Here is an 18,669-nt window from a genome sequence, read left to right as displayed (position 1 = left end):
TGTGTGAGTGCCTGGAAGGATTGCTAGCTTGAAACATTTTGGGGTGGTTGGGGCAACGGGCAGGTCAGGTTTTGCTCCGGTGAGGTGATGAACTGCCCCTTACACCCCACCCCTCCCCCAGCTTGTATCCCAGCCCTGCAGTGGCTGCCAATCCCCGGCACACAGAGGCAATGCTCCACACCTGCCCCTGGAGCCCCTAACCCAGCTCCTAAGTGGCCAAATGACTGCAAGCCCCACCTGGGGTAAGGGGCCAGGAAAAGCCAAAGGGTACTTAAAGCAAGACACAATGTGAGCACATTTGACCCTGCCTCCTCTTGGAGTTTCTGTCAGATGAACACCACTAGAACCAGGAGTGATGGCTGTGTTTGTTCTTTTCTATGTCTTTTCTGTCTTTCTCTCCTTCTTCTAATTCCTTCACCTTGGCATTTTAAGTAATGTTTTGAAAAACCTGGAATCTATCAGGCTTGGAGTTTGCTAAGCTGAATGGGCCAAGTTAATGCTTTGAGAAATGTTTTTTTCATGTTGATTGAATGCTGCTCTAAGTCTTTTGCCAAAGTTCTCTGGTTTTCTAAAAGTGCCAGTAAAGGTTTTTTTGTTATTTTGACCTCTTGGGTATCTTGTTAATATTTTTCCCATGTGTCTGACTCGGAGTGTATGAACAACTGTAAGCCCTTTAAAAAGTCTCATCGATCAAATTTTTGGGGGCCTTACGCATGTTCCACCAGAACAGGTTGTTCAAAGCCCCATCCAGCATGGTCTTGAATGCTTCTAGGGAGGAGGCATCCACAGCTTCTCTGAGCACCCTCGTGTAGAGAATGCACTGAAAAAAGAAAACTGAAGACCAACAGCCTGATTCAGAAACACTTAAATAAGCTGTTCAGTAAAATAAGGATGGCAAAATGGAAAGTATTTGTAAAGTCAGAATTACTTCTTTGGTTTGGGGACATGGCAGTAATAAAGAAGAATCCACCATGAAGAAGAATTTGGAATTGAGAAAGATGAATTTGGAACTGCTCTTTCTATTATTCCAACAACAGGAACTGAAGGAAAAAGGAGAGATATGGAATACATCTGTACATTTTAGCAATGCTCTATGAAGACAATGAAGAGAGTAATGTGTAAAATGTGGTAAGAGTTGTCGCTGCTCAGAGCAGATCTGCTCATTCCATGGATTACAGACGGAGGTATTTATCCCATTAAGCATGTTAACAGGCCAAAAGGAGAATGTTAATTGAAAATGAGTGTGGGAATACTTCTTCCTTTCAGCAGAGAGGAAACTGAAGCCATGCTATCTTGACACTAGGATGGATGAAGTAGCCTTTGCACATGCTTCCTGAGTTACCATTATGGTCTCTTGACTTCGTTATGGAGATTAGATGAGGAGATGAAGCTTCTACTTAGTGCCAAAACTAGGATCAATATTTTCTTTCCACTGAATAAAAAATAATGAAACATAGAAGTAGTATAAATTAATTAATTCCTCACTAATCTATTTTAGAATAGTATAGATAAGATGCTTTCTTCAATAAGCTAATGTCATAATCAAATATCAAATAAATAATTAGTTCCTAGTCTTTCAGTTTGTGATTTACCCAAATTATGTACAATTTATCTTTGGTCACTGTGAATATAGCTAATGTCATTGAATCATGAGAATTTAGTTTACGTCAGGATCAGATTCATTGCCATTGTATTTTATTTGGTATTTTATATCTCCATGGTTTTTTTCTTCTTTTCCCATTTCTGTTTGCAGGTTTTGACCTAGTAAAGTGTGAAGATCCTGGCATACCAAATTACGGCTACAAGATACGAGATGAAGGACATTTTATAGACACTGTCATTTTATACAGCTGCAATCCTGGCTATACAATGCATGGTAGTAGTATTATGACCTGCTTAAGTGGAGATCGAAGAGTTTGGGACAAACCTTTGCCTACTTGCATAGGTAATATGGATTGTGACAATGGTCTGGTATGATTGGTCCGGTGTTTCAAGAAAAAAACCCAAATATTCTGTCTTTCTATACTTTATGAGATGATAATGGTGCAAACATATTTTAAATTTCAAGTAAAGATTGAATGTGAACATGGAAGTATAACTTCTCTGAAATAAGTGTCTGGCTATTAATTGTTATAAAACTACTAGAAAACACTTTTTTTTCTATAGAGCAGTCTTTGATGGAAGACTACTGCTCCGCTTCTGATGAAGCCCTGAGTCATTGAATCATATACTATCACAGGCAGTGGTATTGTCTAAACACTTCATAAACTAAGAAAGCCCCATCATGAAGCAAATAAAGTTGTGGGAATTTTTTCCTCATCTATTTTCATCAGAAATTATTTCAGCATCTCATTCCTGTGAACTTAATTTCTAATCTTCATCCCTCACTGGCAGATTGCTTTATCTGTGTGCTCTGTAGTCCTTGTTGCCGCGCTAAGATACCCCATCTATCAGACCTTTTCCTCAAATATCATGTCTTCAAATGCCTAAAACTTTCATTACAACCAACATAAATGTTAAATAGAGAATTACTAGCCAACATGCAGAATAACTGAACACCAGTATAGCTATTATCCATTGTACATTTACTAAGCAGTTTGCAACTGGTCCTCTAGTTGTGCTTTCCCGTCCAGCAATTGCCAGTGAATTCCTGACTTCAATTTTCACATGAAGTTCCCATTAATCTTTCCTTCAGTGTGTCTTCTGATGCTTGGTTTTCTCCTCTGCTGTCCACTGCTGGCAGGGCACCAGCATCTTTCAACGCTCACCTCACCTACACGATCTTTGTTTGTTGCCTTTCCCCCATTTTGGGGGCTGCATTCTGTTCCAGAACCCGCTTCCTTCTGAACACATTCACAGACCTGCAGTCTACAAAAGAGCAAGCTCCCTTTCTTTAAAATGTTCAGCTTACCCAGAGGGTAAGTGCCAGAAACACATCGGTGGGCAGTATTTCTGCTGTCTTAGTAGAGGTTATTTTCCCCACTTGATTCTAGAATTTTATCTGTAAGTTTTTGTCTATATATATGAGAGGTCAAAACAACTATCCAGCTTTGATTTAAAGACTTTTCCAGGCTCTTTATGCATTCAAGTCCTCATGCTCTTCAGTTTAATTGGTTAGCTTCCTTTTCCTCTAAGTTTGCCCTTTAGTAGGGAAGACCTTAATTATTCCTACCTTTGCCTATTTCTCCATGCAATTTAAATGAAGTCATTTCTCTAAGGTCATTTTCTGCAATATTTTTTCTGCCTGTGTTCACTACCAAGTAAGACTTAGAATCAACTCTAAAATACTTGCTGATTTCAAGTCTATTAGATGAATAAATCCAACCATCTACCTATTTCCTTTTCCCTGTATGATGATTTATCTTCTAATTTGTGTGTGGGATTTTAAAATCTCAAACATACAGCAATTAAAATATTAGTAATTAAAAAAAAAAAAATCCTATATATTACAATCTGACCTGGAGGAAGCTAGGGAACCAAGGATCAACTGAATCTAAAGAAAATTGCAATCTTTGCTCCAGTAGAACATCCTTCATAATCCTTCTTCAAAATACTTTTGACCAATATGTATGTTTTTCACGCTGACTTTATTTAGTTTAATACTGTATTCCTACTATGTAATGCACCTTCTAGTCATGTATTTCCACCTGTATTTCCAGTTTTCTTGATACCAGTATGCTTTTAATGTTCTATATTTTACTCAGGATTGCCACTCTGTCTTTATTCTTCTTTTTTTTTCCTCTTTGTCCGTTAATTTTGTACCTTGCATTACTAGATTTGGTTTCTGTATTTTATTTCCAATCTTTTGGAATAATTTGTGGAGAAATTCCTTGAGAATCTTATTTCATCTCCAAGTGAAAATATGTCCCCCAATCAATGGAATAATCTGTTTTCTTTTGGCATCCTGAGAGAGATTTTGGTCTTATTTTCTGTTTGTTCAACCAAAAGATATCTTTCTATGTGCTTTTATCTCTCTACATATATTTTTAATTACTGTCTTTGTTCCTCTCCTTAAAATACAATTTTGATATTGCGTCAGTTCTGTATAAACTACCTCTTCTCATTTCTAGTTTAAATCTCTTCTGAAATATTAATTAGTTCCCCATGAAATCAAATATTCACTATTCTCTCTTAGAATTTTCTAAAAGTGTTTCCTTCTAAACAATCTTTTACAAACAATCTGTTATCTTCATTAAATTGTGGGGTTTTTTTACAGTCTGTGCACAAGAAAGCTTGTCATGAAGATCCCTGAAAACTCAGTCATATATCTGCAGATTATTTCAGGCTTGCTTCCCTCCTCCTTCAGACTTATAAAATCTTATCCTTCCCTCATTTTTATCTTATGTTATCACAGTTTTATCTTTTCCTACTCTGATTTGAATGACTTATTTTTCTTTTCCTTTTTCTGAAGTTGTCATGAACTTCCAAGCATCACTTGCTTTTTTAGAAACATTTTCTTAATATCTTTCTCTTTGTGAGGATGTATTATTTTTGCTTGTGTTCTAGATCAGCATTTGATATTTGCTGTTCTCTTCAGTGACATTTGTAGTCTTCATTGTCTTTACTATCATTTCAGTTTCATTCTCAAAAAATATCAAGCCTATAAATAGACATAGTCAATGCATTTTACACTTATTAATTTTTTAGTGATACACTGTTATACTGGTCTTAGCATGCATTCTCATTTTTTCTATGTTCTAAGACTTAACGAAGAAAGCCAATGAATTCTTGTCATGCTTTCTCTAGAAGTTTACAGAAGTGTTTGAGTATAAGTCACTTCTATTAGTTATAGTATAGTTGTTTACATAGTATATTCTTTGAGGTGGTGATTTTACAGTGTGCTCATTTCTGCATATTGGAAAATAAAGTATTTTAATTATTTTCACAATCACTTCTGAAAGTTTACTTTTGATCCACTCCTAAAATGGATTTTAAAAAAAAATATTAAATGCATAATGCATAATCCCAAATTTTATGATGTATTCTTTTCCTAAGTGAGCCTTCTCAGAAATTTAAATCACATATGCCAGTTATTTTGAGTTTAAATTTTGGTTTCACTGAGTTAAATTTAGTTCTTTGGTAAATGTAGTACTGTATCAGGCATTTCTTGTATGTAGTTATCTACCACAGTGATAATTACATTCCAAACTTTCTTGTATAATGGAAATTAATTAAAATCCTAGACAAGGGTTATGTTTGAAGGAATTTTGTACTAAAGCTGTTTCTTGCTTTGGTTCTGTATATAGAATGTAGTGTTTTGAGTGATTGAATCAGCAGCATAAATAAGTTAATCAGTCACCTTATTTCCTTAATGGTAGTTTTCCCTCATGGTAACATCTTGGTTGTGAGCAGCGACTTGGTGGCATGTATAAAGATTAGTATTTGTTAGGAGTGTTGCTGGTAGATTATTTGGTCCAACTGCAATGTTTTTTCCATCATCTCTGTCTTACCATGCTTGCTGTACAGCTGTGCTTGAATAAATCCCCATGGTAGGATTTTTTAATAACTACTTGTAAGGAAACGCTATAAATGAAGTAGAAATGCAAGTACATCACTTAACTGAAGAGTCACTGATCCTTTTTAGTTCAGTGGCGCATGACCCTTACACAGTTCTGTTTCATCAGGGTGTGTCTTTACACTGGCCAGACAATAGCATGATGCTCTAAACAAGTGACATTAGAATCATTTGATTATGGATGCTTAGAATTGCTATTGGTCTCTCCACAAAAATAGCATTGATAGTAAAAATATTTTAAACCAGATGCCACATACTATCAAATCATAGCTTTCTGATTTACTCTCTTGCTTTGCAAGCATATGGTATTTAATTTTTTAAATACCAAAGGAAATTTCTAGACAATACTGACTGGTTTTTGGTGTAATTAAACTTAAAGTTATATAGAAGTAACTTGAAAACATAAAAATAAAATCATTTTGACGTTACAGCAAAACAGAAAGCTATTTTAATGAAAAAAATCAGTGCTGTGAAGTTTAAATTCAAACATTCATTGTTAGAAAAGCCAAGCATGTTAGATGGGATATTTCTGACACATTTTTGCTGTCTTGCTAATGCTAAAATTGTGCTTTTGTAGTCTCAGTACATATTGAACTCGTCTGGTCAGTTACGTAATGTAATCACAGAAGTATGGTTTATTTCTTTATAACAAGGTAGGAATGAGATCATTGTGCTCATTTTTAACTTATGTACATGTCCTGGTTTGTATGTATGTGTACTACTTCAAAAGTTTAAGGTCCCTCTATTTACTTTTTAGAAAACAGAGAGATGTGGAATGAATAGAAAATGGAAGTGCAAATTACTATGGTCTCATTAGAAATGTAATCCTTATTTTGCAGCTGAGTGTGGTGGTCGAATTCATGCTGCTACATCAGGGCGCATTTTGTCCCCTGGTTACCCAGCACCATATGACAACAATCTTCATTGCACTTGGATTATTGAAGCAGATCCAGGAAAGACAATAAGGTACATGCTAAATTTCAATATTTATGGTTGACTTCAGTATTTTATAAATTTTTAGTAATTCTTGTATTTTTCTACACAAGTTCTGGTTTTCACTGGGGTAGTCAAGATACGCTTCGATAAGGTGTTGCATCAGTTTTCCAGGGTTGCTTGCCTGTTCAGGTGTAAAGTCCCTGGATAACCAGCATTCAAGGCACCTCTGAGTATTGCCTCACCCAAAAGTTTTCTTTTACACCAGGATAACACCAGATTCCACAAACCCCACATATACAAAATATGTTATAGTGTTAATTAATTGTATTAAACAGCTTGAGGTTCTTGAGCAAGAACCTCAGGAATCTGCATAATAAAACAATTCCCATGAACCACAGGTAGGTAAAGAACATTGCAACAGGTAGGAAAAGAACATTGCATTCCCTCATCCTCTCCACAAGACAGCTCTGCCATCGATGCCAGGGCAAAGCACAGACCCATTGTCTGAATTAACATGTTCCCAAATTCAGCAAAATAAAGAGATAATCAATGAAGCCAACAAACTCTATGACCTGCACAGGAACTTCACAATTACTACCATAGCTATAGCACCTTCGTACAAAACTGATGTTATTTCAAGACCCACACTGGGCCATGAAAAAGTCTTTGGTGGGTTGACATTGTCTGGATACCACCTCCTCAGCAGGATGGGGCGGGGAGAAAATACCATGAGAAAAACCCCTTGTGAGTCAAAATAAAGTTAGTTTAATACAAAAAAAAAAAAAAAAAAAAAAAAAAAAAAAAAAAAAGCAAAGGTTGTCCATGCATAGAAGTAGAGGAAAACAAAATATGTATTGTCTACTTCCTATCAGTAGGTGATGGCCAGCCACCTCTTTGGGAGTCAGCCTTCAGTATGTGTTGCTCTGGAAGACAAACATAATCACAGAATATTCTGATTTGAAAGGGAGTCACAATAACTGACAAGTTATTCAGTGGGACGTTTTTCCCCTTTTTCTTTTGTAATCCTGTTTCACTAAGCCAAATATTGAATTTACACAATCATGTTATTTCAATGCAACATTTTTGTTTAAATAACAATTTTCAAATTGATGATTTCCAGTTAATGACTAATAAGACGAAGAAATGTCATCACACAACTATTTGAAAAAATAAAAAAATAAAAAAGACATTTTGATATTTACCTATTGGATTTCTTCAGCATTAAGAATGTAAATATTCAAGACAGGGAGACAATGCACATATTTTGACTAGTAAGATAACATTCCTGAATACCTTAATAAATTTAATTCTTCACCTGGAGGTAAATACAGATTATTTTATTATAATACAGTTTTATATTTTATGAATTTTGGCAAAAAGCCAATCTGTTATATTTTTTTCTTTTTTGTATAGGAAAGGAAATGTCATGCTGACAGGACTTCTTGTACTATGTGTTCTACTGTCCAGTAGCTACTACATTTTTTTCAATAGCATATAATTCAAGCAAAACAGCATTCCTGATATCCTCACTTGAATAAAAAGAGGAAATCTTTGATGAAATCACAGTTTGTATACCTTAAAATATTCATCATCAAAATAATTTACAGACTTATAAATTAAGTCTTGAGGACTTACCCCCATAATGGCATTTTTTGTCATTGAGACATTTATAAAACAGAACTGCATGTGTCCTACAAGATCAGCATGTTCAACAGGAAAAATGAATAACTCTGCAGGACCACCAGCTCTTCTTCAGTCCTAAACAACATCTTAAAACAACAGTTTGGGAAAGATTGCTTGGAGTTTTGTGTAATTGTGTTTAATGAGTAATGCACAGTGCTTTTACTTTCTCTTTGCAGTCTGCATTTTATTGTTTTTGATACTGAGGTTGCTCATGACATCTTGAAGGTATGGGATGGGCCTGTTGAGAGCAGCATACTTCTCAAAGAGTGGAGTGGCTCGGCTCTTCCAGAGGATATTCACAGCACTTTCAACTCATTGACATTACAATTTGATAGTGATTTCTTCATCAGCAAATCAGGCTTCTCCATTCAGTTTTCAAGTATGTAAATATTTTTCTTCTCAAATATAATCGTTTCATACCCTATTTGTATACATTATTCCTGTACTTAACTCTTTCTCATCTTGCAGCTTCCTCAGTCTTTAGAAGAAAAGAGATTATATTATTTTCATTATGTTATGTGTTTACGCAAATGGCTACAACTTGGGAGAATATTTGGATTTGCTTTGAATGTTTTAGGTTTTTTTATTCCTTGTTTTCTACAGCAATCGCAGACCTAGTGCTATCTAATTAGCACTATTTAACAAGTCAAAATGGTCTGTAAATACAGAACTTTTCTTCAGCACCAATAAATATTCCCACTAGTGCTATCTAATAATGTATTATTTTATGTTTATAGTTTATGCTAGTTGGACTTTTTTTTTCTCAAAACACTGACTGCATGATGCATGATTTTTATGACCTTAAATATCCTTTGTATGATTAAGCTAAAAATTAAAACACGCCTTACCATATTGAAATACACTTAAAAATTTACTTTTAAACTAATCAAATTGATCTTTAAGTATAAAGTGAAAGCTTCTCTGTGTTATAGAGAAGCTATGATCAACATTGTACAAGTGATCAATATTTTAAAACTGGGTATGTGGAGTTTTTCAATGTTATTTTGACTTAAAGACCAGGGGCAGGACACAGGAGACTGTATCATTGTCTTTGATTCAGTCATTGCATCCTTAAATGTCTAGATACAATGTATGTATTTCTGATCAAGACATATGAAAATTATGAATTAATGTGTGCGAGTAGTATTGTTCTCCATAGATTATGTCATTCAGAAGTAAAGGGTTCTAACCAGCTTTCAGTCATTATTATTCACATAAAGATATAAACTTGGGGGGTTTTCTAGTCTCTAAATAATGCGTTTTACTTCATTTTCCTATATTTTTCTGAATGCTGTGTCTGCCTCCCCAAAACACTCTTTCATCAGCCTAAAAAACCTAGTTAAAAGTATGTAAAATGAATTAAAGACAAAGAGCAGAAAAAATGTTTCTAAAAATTCTCACCAGTGTGGTATAGGATATACTGCTTTTCATGTTTTACATGAAAAAGGTTTTTTTTACATGATAAGTTTTACATTTGTGGAAATAAATTGGGGATTTTTTCCCTGTCAGGGGCAGGATTAACAAATACGTTTAACATTGTATTATGTGAAAATACCTTTATGCACAGATTTTGAAAGGACAGAAATATTTAAGAAGTTCTGTTTACCAACACTTTCCTTAACCTTCAGTGGTACTAATAGTAAGTAGAAGACAATTTAATGCTTTAAGACAGAATAACTGTTTTTCCCATCCTAGTATAATATCTGATGGATGCACTGAGTGATCATGCTGGCAATTGCAGAGTATGTCTTACTGGAATTAATTGGAATTAATGATGAAGAGCTGAGTGCTCAAGTAGAGGGAAAACCGTTACATTCACTCTGTTTGACAAGTGGAATATGTCACTAATATTTAAATTGTAAGGAGTAAAAAATAATATTTAAGGAATATGTTAAAGTAAATATTTAGTTATTTAATCTAAAAATCAGAGTCTAGTTTATTTAGTCCTCTTGAGGCAATGTGCAGACCACTGCGGCCTTGATATGTAAAGCACTTATAGTAATTAATCTATGGCTAACTGGGAATCTTTACGTGCTTTAGTATTCATCATGTGTTCAAACTGTCAGACAGTTTGTAGCAAAGCTGCACAGAATATTGACATTTCAGTACTTTAGTAGTTTGTAACTCAATATGTAAAAGATTTCTGAATTGCTCAAACTTTTTTTTTGGCAATTGCAGAAGATGCAGACGTTTTATTATGAGTTCTATGAAGGAAATTGGTGAAGTTTTCTGTCTTTGTGTCATGTGAAGGATTTTCAAGTGTTGCATCTGTTAATGAGTATTTCATTTAGCTGCTAATTATAATTGAAGAAGTAAATTTCAGGTTCAGAATTGCACAGAATTGGAAAACCTTCAATAATGCAGCTTCCGTATTGGATTATGCAATTGGGATGAGCGTCTGCATTCATGAACACCCCTTTATGGAATCATATAAAGGATATACATTTCTGAGTATCAGATCAAATGAGCAACTTAAACACAAAACATTGAAGTGCTAATTTGCATCTGGTGAATTTGTTTCATTGTGCTGTGAATGTGCTAATTAGTCTCTATACTTTGCATTCTAGAATGCCGTAACTGCCTCTGACTAAAAAAGAGGTGCTGTGAAAGGGTAGTTTGAGGTAGATCAGAAAATATCACTTATAAATTACTTACTGTTTATTGTAAGTGTAATTAGAGGTATTTTAATTTAAAAAAAAGTAATTGGCTGAATCTTGCAAAATGTTTGAATGTTAAAGTTCCCTGTCTTACCCACTCAGCTCAGCATGTAGAGCATGAGGACGTGAACTGACAAGAGTGATTATGTTTGTAATCAGTCTAATGCTTTTCATTAAAACTTAATTACCATTTAGTTATGCATAAAGGGACAAAAAATGAAGTTCAGTGTACAAAACTGACCTTTATTCTGGGGATTAAATACATTTAAGCTATGTATTACAAGTAGAGATGTCGACCAGCTCCTTCTGGCACAAGGGTATAAGCAGATTTGGTTATTTGTCTTCTTTATTGCAAAGAAACAAAATTACTGGCAGCAAAACCTTCTTTCGTAAGTTAACCATTAAAAAAGTGCTATCTAACCTAGCTTAATTCTGTAGTACATATCTAAGGTAAATGGGATAAATTTCCATCTGGAGTTGCCTTTTTCTTCTTATCAGCTACAGGTCTAGATATACTACTAGTAATTTTCAAACTTTTGAATATTTAAGAACAGATGAAATGAATCCTATCTGTCTTTTCCCAGGTGTCTAGTTTCCTTTGAGATGTCATAAAGTGTGCTGGCTAGTCTCCATCTGCCACTGCAGAAGGTCACACAGCCATAAGTTCTCACTCCTATCTTCCAGTCATGTGCTGATTCCTTGGATATGATAAGGGATCTGAAATGAGACTAGTCACCTACGTTGAAGCAGATCAATCTTGCCCTGAATGTTTATTCTTCATCTACTCTAGACTTCTGTAAGCACTTGGATCCCATGCTAATGGATGGTCCATTGCTTTTATTGACTTAAAGTTTATTTTATTGAGGGTTTTTATTTCTAACAGTATAATTTTTTTTACTTGATATTTAGCAAAAACAATAGAAGTGACAGATGATAGGAGCAGCACTGGTAGTTTCTAGTCATAATGTAATTCTTACAGGCTCTGATAGCCTTAGTTTAAAAATATCTAATATTAGTTCTACCCTTACAGTCTATCCTTTTTTTCTTCAACTAAATTCTCAGCTGTTGTAACTTAAGAGAACTGTATCCTTTTCTTCAACTTAATGATGAATTTATAGTTCTTTAGGTGGTTTTACAGATTTTGGTCCTCAAGGCAAATAATACATCAAAGGATTTTATTCACAGTCTTCTTAAAATTAAAAAAAAAAACCTAATAATTTTTTGAGATGTCTGGCTTTTGTAGAATCAGACCTATCTATGATAATATTCTATGCCTATCTCTGGTTCTGCAGCATTGTTAATTTCTCTTAGTTATAGTATTCTGCAAGCATACACTTTAATTAAAAATGTGCCTATCTCTGCTTTCATACAAGCAAAGATGTGATCTTTTTTTTGTTAGTATAAAACAACTGTCAAGATGTTAATAAAGTAGCAAGGCACTTTTTCTCAATTTATTGTAATATTTCTGTCTTATTAGAAGATACAAAGATACAAAATGAAGGCATTTGTATAGTTGGTTGTCCACTTTTGATTTTTCGGTTGTTTTCTTGCTTCCTCAATATTTTTAAATTTTGCTCCTGAAGTATATGCAGAAATAAGCAATGGTGAGTAAAAATGCTTGACTAAATCTTTAATTTAACAGCACAAGTTACCAATTATGATAATACAAATAAGCAAGTTACACCAATTATAATTAGAACAATTATTTGGAAATTATTCTGTCAGATGTTGAGACATCTGTTGACAACTTACTTCCTCTGGCAAAAGCTTAACTATCAGCTCTTTGGTTGTTCCTAATGGCATTGGGCTTAATCTGACAAATCTGTTTAAGCAATGATTTCTGCTTTTGTCCAGCTTTGCAATTCCTTTTGATCATGTGTCTTTCTGCAGCAACTTTTACAGTAACTGTGTCACCTATGTTGAACTGAGTACTGTTGTCTTGAAAATTGTTCCTTTATTGTTGAAATATTTTTAAATCACTTGCCTAGTGGCCTAAGCTGCCACATTTAAATAGTATAAGTATTTCCATTACAGAATCTTCATTGCTAGAATTCATAATGCAATTGTTCCAGATTGGTTCACAATTAAATTTTTGGGAAAAGGGGGATAGCACAAAAATATATTTTAAAAGAAATTTACAATGCATAATGTATAATCACATATCTGCCTTACTAACTTAATAAATTTTGAGTTCGATAAAAATAAAATCCATTAAGACATTCGTTGTTAAAATAAAAATAAAAGGTCACAAGACACAAGAATTCAACCCTTTTCAAGTCTGTAACCTAATAATTTCACAGTTCAGTGTCTTTTGCTGTCTGTGATGTTATAAATGTTGCATTTCATGCTCACAATAACATAGTGATGAAACTGTGGTAATGAAACTTTCATTGCACTCCTATCCATCATCTAATCCATGGCCTGGGGAAGGCATCCTCAGCCTCATAGGGGGTAGTAGTTCTTCCTTTGGTTCCTGTGGAACTAAACAAAAATGAATCTTATAGGTTACTTTGGTGGTTACCTCTAAACTTACGAGATTTTTTTCTCCAGACCTTAATTAAGAGGCTTCACTGGCATTTGGGTTTCTTTTTTCTTTACATTCTTGGACAATACATGACATTTAAATATGTTGTTGATGCTAATTTGCAAAGTACTTAGTCTTTACATTTACACATGTTATGTGAGTTACTTTTTAGAAGACAAACATTATTCTTTGACATTTTGAAATGTTAGTCTGAAATCACTGAAAATCCTACATACATCTCAGCTTTGATATGCAAAATTCCTTTTCAGGCTTATTATTATCCAAACATAATGCACTAAACGGGGAAGCTTGTGCAATTTAAAAGCCTGGAAAAGTCAATATTGTTTCTATAACCGTGTGGACTAGAAAAAATATACTGTCTGTAGCACAACACTACAGCAAATGGCTTACATGATTATTACCACAGACACAGTGAAAATTATATGGATGGAGGCGATGTTTTTATTTCCTTGAGGTACAAGAGAAAACAAGATAAAAATTATATAAAAAACCAAAAAAGAGTAAAAGATAAATTAACCAAAAATCTATCATTTTTCTCACAGGTCTGCAGCCTTGCAAATACACAGTGTCATCTTCTCGAAAGCAGTCTCCTATTGATTTTCAGTTCAATTTTAAATCCACTTTGAAATATAATTTGAGGACCAAAAACAAAATAAAATCTAAATTGGGATTGTGAAAGATTCTTAAGTTAGAAACAGGGAGGCTTAACACAGTGGCTGTCTACATATGGAGGTCTGAAAACTCCTTAGCAATCTGTGGTTTTCCCAGCTGTCTGTTCTTCTGGAACCTACCTCTAAGTTCCATCTTTAATGCACACAGAAGCTTGTTCCTCTCTGAGCAAAGGAGACAGTAAGTGACAGGAAATCTGTACAGAGGATTAGTTTATAGCCCACTGAGTATCATCTAAGCTTAAGGCTTGGAGCACATATGCAAGAGCTGAGAAGCAGAAATTACTTATTTTCCAGCTTAGTGGCATTCACATCTCATCTCCTGGCTATGCCATTTAAGTAACCTAATTTTTCTCAGTCATTTTTTAAAAGTCTAACTCTGTAATTTAGTTTGATTTTGTATCCTTGAGCCTAAAAGGAAGTTATTGATTTCCTTGCTTTACAGCGTGTATGTTTTACTTGCTAAATGTTATAAAAGAAGAGCAGTGATGGAAAGCTGGTAATTTTTAATTTCTGAATTACTTATAAATGCATATGACCTCTATACACTTCAGATATTTGCAAAATACCAAATGAAGCAATATCAGACTTGTAATTTTCATGCAGTTACAGAATCTCTTGGGATTCTTGAGAAGTGAAACAACTTGGAAAGGAGGCAAGTTGAAAAGTTGACAGTCTGTCTAAATATTCCCTTTACTAGATGACACATCAGTGCTTAAATGTCTGGTGTTCTATTTAATTAGGATCAAGTGTATTTGGCACAATAAAAAGTTGTTGGTTTCAAATACATAAAATAACTTCTGAGGCTGCAAGACCAACAGTGTAAAGAACATTTTGTTTATTAAATATCTGTGATAATTTTTAAAATTTAGAACTTTGCATATAAGAAATTAACAGTGAAATTAATATTAGAAGGCATTGGTCCCTTCTAGTGGATGGATACTTGACACAGTTAGAATGGGAAAGTGTTGTTTGCTGAAATATTACGTAACATAACCTTTTAAGAAGAAAATTAATCTATTCAGAGATATGTTTAAAAAAAAGACAACAGCTAATGATAGGGATAGGCTTGTGCTCATTTACTTGAAAGAATTGCAAGTCTTTAACAGATAAGCACTAGAGCGATCCATTGTTCAGAGCTGTTGCTGTCTGTCAAATCAGGAAAAACTTCTCTGAGGTCATGACCATGCTTTCATTCCCTTGTGGCCAAACATACTTTTAGTAAACTGCACTACTATGGGGTGTCAGGTAAGTTGTCAGAGTGGTGCCTGGGGAATGCTTACAGAGTAGTCATTAGTAGTGACAGCTATTACTGTAATTCCTAGTGGAAAAAAGTCCACCACAGTTAAAAACCTGCCATATCTTTTGCTTCATTTGCATATAGGAATGTAGTGGTTTGGTCCAAAATACTCATTACTGTTTATCTGCTGTGAGATAAGAATTAGGAGAAATGCAAAACAGGCACCAAACTTGAAAGAATATAAAGAAGTTTATTAACAGACCTAAAAGAAGAAAAAAAAAATAATTATACCACCTTCAGAACTCTCCTCCTCCCCCCACCTTCCTCCCTTCTCCCACTGACAATGTAAAAAAGACAACCCTTGAGATGTTCAGTCTGTTTACCACTTCCATAATAACCTTGTTCAGTCCATTTAGAAAGAGAAGTCTCTTCTTGCTCATGCTATGAAAACAGTATCACAACGAGACAGCTGCCCACTTCCAAATATTGTTCAGTCCATTTAGGAAGAGGAGTCTCTCTGCCCACATGTGAGTCCCTTCCCCCGACTTGCAGCTTTTCCCGCAACTGCTTTCGAGGGTCCACTCTTGAAGTTTTTTGGGGTACAATTTTAAGGTTGAGCCGTTCAGAAACAAAAACAGAGGCCCTTCTCCTTCCCTGGGAGCAAAGGGTCTTCATCATCTTCATCGTTAGGACTATCTCTGGGAGCATCTCTAGGAACTGAGGTTTTCTCCTTTCCCATTTGGAGCAAAAGTCCTCATCTGGTTCATCTCTAGGGACTGAGGTTTTCTCCTTTCCCGTTTGGAGCAAAAGTCCTCATCTGGTTCATCTCTCCCTGTTCAAACTCCTCATGAAATTACAGCTGCGTCAGCATCTGCCTATCTCAGCGCAGGTGCTTTTGCTTACAAGTTGAACACTCCACCCCCCATATCTTCATGAAATTACAACAGGATACTCTGATATATCATAGCTTCACAACAGAATTTCAGCTTTAAGCATCTCCTCTCTCTCTTCCCTCAGGTTTTCAGCTCTTCACAGCAATAAAAAGGGTTAATCTCACCTCGGCCTTGCAGCTTTGCAGCTGGAATGTTGAATCTTTCTTATCGCAGTGGAGAGGGGGGGAGCCGAGCCGCTCCGGCTGCCCACGGCAAGGCAGTGGGGGGGGTTCCACGGCTGGAACAGGTCCATGGCTTCAGGATGGCCGTGGCCCAGCCCGGCCTGGCCCAAGCAGGGCCTGGCCGGGCCCACTGGGCCCTGCTTGGGCCCTGCAGCCACCTGTGCCAGCACGGAAACGAGAGAGAGCTTGGAGGGGGAGTTTGCCTATTCTTAAATGTGGATCACAGAGGTGATCACAACTTTAAGTGGCTTAGAGAATTGTCCATATTCAAACTGGCCAGCTGATAGGTTCTATCAGTTCCCAGAGGAAACTGTAAGCACCCCTTAGCAAGGACATCCCTTCTGGGACTATGCTTGCTAACCTATGACAAGGAATGATCCAAAGTATGAGATCTATTGTTTTGGAATGGAAACAACGACAAAAACCTATGAACAATAAAATGTTAAACAAAGTTTGTGTGTTTCTAGTGTGTTAATTGTAATAATCCACAAATTCTCCCACAAAGATGTTTTACAATTTCTGCGATTTATCTGTGACCACCCATTTGCTTGAACATGCATAAAACTGCTTTAAGAATCCAAAATAGTTGCTTCTTATTTTACTCTTTTTTTTTTTTTTTTTTCAACCTTTCTCCCTTCTGAAAATTTACAATACAGGGTAAAAAAAAAGTTTTCCAGTTGTACAATCTGGTAGTTCTTTCAAGTTTGCAAATATTTAGTTGCTCTTGCTGTTTCTTATAGTGGTATACTCCTTTGGTGTGGACAGAAGGAATAGATGCAGCTGCTAATTCAGAAAATGGATTATTATGGTCAGGAAGGTTGCATATTGGTGGTAGACACCAGTACCATTAATGACAATTGTGACACTGGATTTATGACTTCTTATTTTGGCTTTTGTTCACAGTTGTAGTAAGTTCTTTGAAAAAGATGTTTGGGTAAGGACTGGTAGGAAACAGAGTGCAATTCAGTAGAGACATTAGTCTCCAGAGATGGGACCTCCTTTCCTTTGGAAGACTGCAAAGTTTGTTGCAACTCAGGATGGCTGAATACCTGAAGCCAGTAGAAGAGAACCCGAAGCCAGAAGAGACCTGGCATCTTCCGAAAATCCACAGTAGATGTAGATTTGTGTATCCACTTTCTGGGTGATTACTTGCTTTAAGTCATCCCATACTGATGGTTAGTTTAACATTGCTTTTTAAATGAATTTATTCTTTTAGAAAGAAAAATCCATATGCAACTACTGAGAACTGATCATAAGTGAGATATTTTGCTAAGGTTCAGTTTAAGTTATCTCTAAGAAAGTTGTTTCTTGCCCCTGAAATGAAAACCTCAGGGCTCCATAAACTGCTATTTAATTTAGCCAGATGGGGGTAAACAGCATTTGCATGCTACAGTATAGTAGGACTATAAAACAATATTATTTACAACATGATACACTATTGTGCAAACGGCATCAAATCTGTTTTGATAACCAGAATATTAAAGGGAGAAAAGGAGTTACTAGTTCTCAGGCCATTTTTATACTAAAGATACTGGCAGACAGTCAACATAATCATGATGTATCTCAGTGGGCAGGTTTTTGTAAAAGTAAAGGAACAAAATGCCTTCCTGTATTAACTGAAGAGCAAATAATATTGTCTCTGGTTGGAATGCTAATGTGAACATGTGCATTTAAATATGGATGGTAAGTAAGTATCTACACCTTACAGCTTTTATTTCATCATTCCCATACAGCTTCCATTGCATCAACTTGTAATGATCCTGGGACACCGCAGAATGGCACTAGATACGGAGACAGCAGAGAACCTGGAGACACCACCACCTTCCAGTGTGACCCCGGCTATCAGCTGCAAGGACAGGCTAAAATTACATGTGTGCAACTGAATAACCGATTCTTCTGGCAACCTGATCCTCCTACATGCATAGGTATTAAGATGAGATGTTAGTCTCTATTTAGGACTAATACAGATCAGACTTCTTGTTCAGTTACTGGGCATATGGTGCTCTTGCTGGGGCGATGATCTCTGCAGAACTCAGTTATTTTGTACTTACAGAAAATGTCAGTCTCATTCTCTTGATTAACAGTATTTTTGGGTGTGATTTTCTTGCTTTATTCTTTAAACTTCATAAAAGTTTAAAATTGACAAAGTCTAATAGAAATAATTAAACAGAAGTGGTGATTTGGATAAAAAAAATCATATTGAAATGGTCTCATTAGAATGTTCCTCTGTGTAATAGTTTGGTTACATAACTGTGATCCATTATTTATTCTGAAAACTTTCTGAGTTATCTTACAGATTAAATACCCATCC

The 18,669-nt window shown here is 35.4% G+C and overlaps 1 protein-coding gene across 2 annotated transcripts in view; it reads left to right on the top strand.

Moving 5' to 3' along the window:
- Positions 1–18,669, top strand: part of CSMD1 (CUB and Sushi multiple domains 1) — a 1,116,955-nt gene that overhangs the window by 920,591 nt on the left and 177,695 nt on the right. For both annotated transcript variants that reach the window (XM_048295968.1, XM_048295967.1), the window contains exons 24-27: positions 1,754–1,945; positions 6,355–6,481; positions 8,311–8,513; positions 18,092–18,283. In XM_048295968.1, coding sequence (XP_048151925.1) covers positions 1,754–1,945; positions 6,355–6,481; positions 8,311–8,513; positions 18,092–18,283 — 714 coding nt within the window. The remainder of the gene's footprint in view (positions 1–1,753; positions 1,946–6,354; positions 6,482–8,310; positions 8,514–18,091; positions 18,284–18,669) is intronic.

The sequence above is a fragment of the Corvus hawaiiensis genome, chromosome 3, assembly GCF_020740725.1.
Source record: "Corvus hawaiiensis isolate bCorHaw1 chromosome 3, bCorHaw1.pri.cur, whole genome shotgun sequence".
Lineage (NCBI taxonomy): Eukaryota > Metazoa > Chordata > Aves > Passeriformes > Corvidae > Corvus > Corvus hawaiiensis.
The sequence above is the reverse complement of the archived record's forward strand: the minus strand, read 5'-3'. Positions and strand labels throughout refer to the sequence as shown.